Raw genomic sequence first — 5350 nt, forward strand, 5'->3', positions numbered from 1 at the left:
CCGCAAAGTCGGGCGCGGGCGGGGGGCGCGGGCCGGGCTCGGCCGCGAGCGGGCCCGCCGCCCCTCCCCCCGCCGCGTGGCGCCAACAAAAGGCCGCCCCGGAACAAAGGCGGCGCCGCGGCCGCACCTACCCCGCGTCCTCCTCGTTCTTGCTGGCGTTGATCTGGTCGCCCTCCGCGCCGTTCTGGTTGCCGGCCGGGGGCGCCGCGCTCCCGCCTCCAGTGCCCGCCGCGGCCCCGCCGCCGGCCCCGGCCGGAGACTCGCCCTCGGGGGCGGCCTCGTGTCCGTTCTCGGTGGCGCCCGTCGTCTCCATGGGCTGCTCCTCACCCGCTTCCGACATGCTAGGCCGGGGCGCGGCGGCTCCTGCAACGAGCGGCCACAGCGCGTCAGGCCGGCGCCGCTCCCGCCCGCCCGCCCGGCCGCCCGCCCGCCGCCCGCGGGCCGGCCGCTCACCTCGCCGCCGATGACGCCGCGGGGCCCGCTCGTCCCCACCCGCCGGGAAGTGCCGCGGGCTTGGCCGCGCTCACGCTTGCGCTGCCGGGCCTCGCCTCCGTCCGCCGACGGAGCCGCCGCGACCTCACGCCTTCTCCTAGGCCGCCGCCGCCCGCAAACCACCAACACACACTCCCTCGGGCCCGCGCGCCGCCGCCGCCTGACAATGCCGACTCGTGGCGCTCTTTATAATGCCGGGGCCGGGGCCACATCGCAACAAGACGCATGCTCATTGGCTGCGCCCGCCCGTCACTCAGCCCTATACCGGCGCCCCATTGGCCACGGCGGCGCGCGCACGCTAGGTCCGGGCGGGCTTTGTCCTCATTTTAGAACCCGCGCTAGGCATAGGGCTGCCCGGGCCGGCGGGAGGACGGCCTAGTCCCGGCTCATGGCAGCCGAGCGCGGAGGCGCCGGGGTGGGAGATGGCCTCTCCGCCCTCTGAGGCCGCGGTCTTTCCTCTCTGTGCACCACATCCCGGAGATGGCAGCTTCGGACGCTCTATTTCCCAAAGGAGGAAACTGGGATCGAGGAAGTCTCGCAAACCCAGGCCGCCCGGCTGGAAGTGGCAGAACCCGGGCTCCCGAGATTGGGCGCGTCGGGTCCCCCAAGTCCCTCGGTAGGGGTCAGAGGGATTGGGACGCAACCCGCCCTTGCCCTTGACCCTGGTGCCCTCCAAGCCCTGCGCTCCCGCCCTTTCAGCCGCCTCCCCCGGCGGCTAGAAGCAGGGAGGGCGCGGAGTCCGCTGGGTGTCTGGTGCCGACCGTGCTCGGGCAGGATATGGCGGGAGAAGCGGTGGGACCATGGTGTTCCCCAATCTTAGGTCGCCTGCCACCACCTTGACAATTAGCGTCGCATTTATACTTTTGATTTCTTAAAATTTTCATTTAAGTTAATTCATTTATTTTTGCTGAAATTTATTTTTAAAAGTATACCACTTTAGTGAAATCATGAGGTTTTGGTGGAGGTGGGGGATAGTTCTCTTTTTCTAATATACAAAACCCCTTAATATCATCTCCTTGAGCCCCAAGCTTGAAAGGCCTGCGTAATCCCGTGATTCTTTTTAATCATGTGGATGATGGGCCCCAAATAGACCAGGATTACAACCTCTGAAGCCTGAGAATTACCAAATAGCAACAGAATACAAGTAGCTGACACTTCTCGCCGGGTGTGGTGGCCTAGGGGTTCTGTTTTCTCATCGGGTCTCCTAATGACCCTATGGAAGGCAGTACCATCTCCAATTTATAAATGAGAAAATGAATGTAGAGGCTCTCTCCCTAATCTAGCCTGCCAGTGGAGTTGCCCTGAGAATGAAAATGTGACAATTTCACATTTGGAAAAAATGATCGATTTAAGAAAATCTGAAGATTTGGCCACACAGCCTGCATTTCCCTCAAGGTATCAATCAACTAGAGCTGGGACACCCACCCCCAGAGGAGCAAATGCCCTCTGGTTCACCCCGAGGCCCACCTGACCACTTCACTTTTAGGCTAGATGCCATGACTGGAATTCTCACATCTCCATAAACCCTTGGTCATGTCACTGAAATCTGGCCATAAGGCTTGTAGGGAAGTCCCTGACAAACTCCCCACCCCACCTCCACTCCAGCCCTCGCCCACCCACAGAAATGAGGGCCAGGGATGTGGTTCACAGGAGAAGATGAGCAGATGAGCACAGCTGCCCAAACAAGATAATTCAGGCAACTAAGTTCAAAGTCAAATAGTCTAAATGCAGCCACAGGACATAACTACTGAGGGCATAAATCAATCCCCTGCTGTTGTCCACACGGATTCCTTTAGCAGAACCTGAGCAATGCTTTCAGTGACATGTCAAGTCCAAGAGTAACAACACAACATTTGTTCAGTGCTTCACAGTTCGCAAATTGCTTTCACCAACATTGCTTCATTGGAGCTTCAAAATAGCTTTGTGCAATTATCTATAGTTGATACACGAAAGCGTTGAAGTCACACAGCTAAAATCACAGCCTCAAAGCCAGCACTTTCAACTCCACATTGGGAATTGTTTCCGGGGCTCCCGGCTACTGTAGGACAAGGGCTGTCTCGGACCCCGAGTTTCTTGTTCTAAATTAGATCTCGTATCAGATTAAATTATTCTGAGGCTCAAATGAAGCAATGGCTTAGAAAATATTTCTTAATATTTCTGTAAAGAACTGCAGACAAGTGGGGGTCCATCTCAGCACAGAATGCTTTCATACTGCCTCCAAGGGCGTTTCCGACAGAGGCAGGGCACCGGGCTGGCTGGAAGCAGCAAGAAGTCCCTCTGACACACGGATCTCGCTCCTGTTATTGAGTCCCAGTTACAGACCCTGAGGAGAGGGCATCTTCCATGACAGTGAGGTTCTCCAATCAGCAAGGAGCGCAGTCATGCCTGAAAATCCCTTAAGCGGCCCACAGAGCACAGTCCCCTGGCTTTGGAGATTCATGCTGTCAAGCAATCTATGTGTAAGAATAAATACAATTGCCAATCTAGAATAGAGAGGACAGACACAAAATGCGTTTTGAAAGTTTTTTAAATTACACTAATTTTTCTCACATCTCCTTTCTTTGGGGCTGAGCCTGCAAGGTGGAAGTTGCAGGAGTTACCTGCAAAAATGTTGTGACTGCTATGACCAATTTCCACTCAGGCCACTCCCCCCACCACAGCCCCATGGGCTCGGGCTCTCTGGCTTCAGGGCTGACTCTGCCTCCAGCTGTAGGAAACTTTCTAAAACACAAGTCAGATCTTGTCACACTCCACATTGTGCATGAAAACCCTGGCTGGCTTCCCAGTGCCCTGAGGATTAAGTCCTAACCCTGAATAGGGTAAGAGAGAGAGTTGGGGCTCACAGAAATCGTGCCCCCTGCCAACCTCCCTTGTGTGTGGCCTGTGAGTGGAAGGGTCACTTCCAGGCCTGGGTGGTTGATACTGGGGGCTTCCCCCAGACATGTCTTCCCCTGGAGACCATGTGTTCTGCATGACAGAGCTACATATGTGGCCACATATACCGGACTTGACACGAGCAAGAAATAAAGCTGTACTGTGTGAAGCTGCTGAGATCTGGGCATTTATCTCGAATTGCAGACTAGCCAAGACTGCCCATTCCACACAGCTTGTGGGAAGCCCGGCATGGGCCACCTCAGCCACATCTTATACCCACTCTCCACTCTAGCTGGGATGAATTTCTTTTATTTCCTGGAACTCACCTGCGCCCGTCTGCCTCTGGAGGTGCCTTTGCATCTGCTGTTCCCTCTGCCTGGAATACTCTTCCTCAAATTTCCCCTGCTTACTCCACATATCTATTGTGGGTTGAATAGTATCCCCCAAAAAGATCTGTTCAACTTCGAACCCTTGATACCTGTGCATGTGACCTTATTTGGAAATAGGGTCTTTGCAGATGTAATCAAGTTAAGATGAGATCAGACTGGAGTAGGGTGGGCCCACAATCTAATCTGACTGCTGCCGTATGAGAAGAGAAGACACACAGAGACAGAGCGACATGAGGGAAATGCCGTGTGATCATAGAGGCAGAGACTGGCGTGATGAGTCTACAAACCCAGTGTCTTATAGTCAGTTAAGACTGCCATAACAAAATACCATAGACAGGGGGGCTTAAACAATAAACATTTCTTTCTCACAGTTCTGGAGGCTGGGAAGTCCAAGATAAGGTGCTGGCAGATCTGGTGTCTAGTGAGGACCCACCTGCTAGTTTGCAGATGGCCATCTCGTCATTGCATCCTCACATGGCAGAGAGTGAAGAGAGATGCAAGCTCTGTCTTGTCTCTAAGCTCACTAATACCTTCATGAGGGCCTCACCCTCATGACCTCAGCTAAACCAAATTGCCTCTCAAAGGCCCCATTTCCAAACACCATCATATTGGGGATTAGGGTTTCAACATACGAATTTGGGGGGACACAAACATTTGGTCCTTAGCACCAGGGAATACCAAGGACTGCCAGCAACACCAGAAGCTAGGAGAGAGGCGTGGAACAGACTCTCCCCAGAGCCTGCAGAAGGAGCACGGCCCGGCCAATGCCTGGATTTGGGACTTCTAGACTCAGGAACTGTGAGAGAATAAACTTGTGTTGTTGTGTGCCACCCAGCTGCTGGTGTCTGTTAAGGCAGCTCTAGGTGACTAATAAAACATCCATCAGACCTCTGCTTCCTCCAGGAAGTGCTCTGTCACGCCCCAAAGAAGGGCCCCTCTCAGAGCACAGACCACGCAATAATTGACTTTGGCCGTGAACTCGATGAGATCCTGCACCCAGTCTGTCTCCTTCACTCCGACACCTCCAGTGGGCACACCAATACCTGCAGAATGAATAAAAGATCTCTTAATCAGGGGTTACAAATTGATTCCTTGTGGGCTGAATCTGACTCTCAGATGTGCTTACTTGCCCTACACAGCTTTTTAATATCTTTAAAAATTATTTACTGGGGCGGGCCCGGTTGCACAGCGGTTAAGCATGCACATTCCACTTTGGCGGCCTGGGGTTCGCCGGTTCAGATCCCAGGTGCAGACATGGCACTGCTTGGCATGCCATGCTGTGGTAGGCGTCCCACATATAAAGTAGAGGAAGATGGGCACAGATGTTAGCTGAGGGCCAGTCTTCCTCAGCAAAAAGAGGAGGATTGGTGGCAGTTAGCTCAGGGCTAATCTTCCTCAAAAAAAAAAAAATTTATCTACCAACATTTACGAAGTATGATATTTCTAAAAAATGTTGTATTTCCAGTTACTTTCGGAAAATTGTTAGATGAAGTCACACTGGGCCAGAGTCCCACGTGTCCATACTCAGCAGGAGCTGAGTCGTGTGCCCCCCGGCAGGGGGGGCAGGTGCTGTCCAGCTCGCCCCAGCTCCCAAA

General features: G+C 54.1%; 1 protein-coding gene across 2 annotated transcripts in view; it reads right to left on the reverse strand.

Annotated features, from left to right (window-relative positions):
• Positions 1 to 663, reverse strand: part of HNRNPAB (heterogeneous nuclear ribonucleoprotein A/B) — an 11881-nt gene extending 11218 nt beyond the window's left edge. For both annotated transcript variants that reach the window (XM_046666244.1, XM_046666243.1), the window contains exons 1-2: positions 454 to 663; positions 132 to 363 (exon numbers count right to left, since the gene is read on the reverse strand). In XM_046666244.1, the coding sequence (XP_046522200.1) occupies positions 132 to 340 (209 nt within the window). In that variant the 5' untranslated portion in view covers positions 341 to 363; positions 454 to 663. The remainder of the gene's footprint in view (positions 1 to 131; positions 364 to 453) is intronic.
• Positions 664 to 5350: the final 4687 nt, after the last annotated feature.

The sequence above is a fragment of the Equus quagga genome, chromosome 7 (assembly GCF_021613505.1).
Source record: "Equus quagga isolate Etosha38 chromosome 7, UCLA_HA_Equagga_1.0, whole genome shotgun sequence".
Lineage (NCBI taxonomy): Eukaryota > Metazoa > Chordata > Mammalia > Perissodactyla > Equidae > Equus > Equus quagga.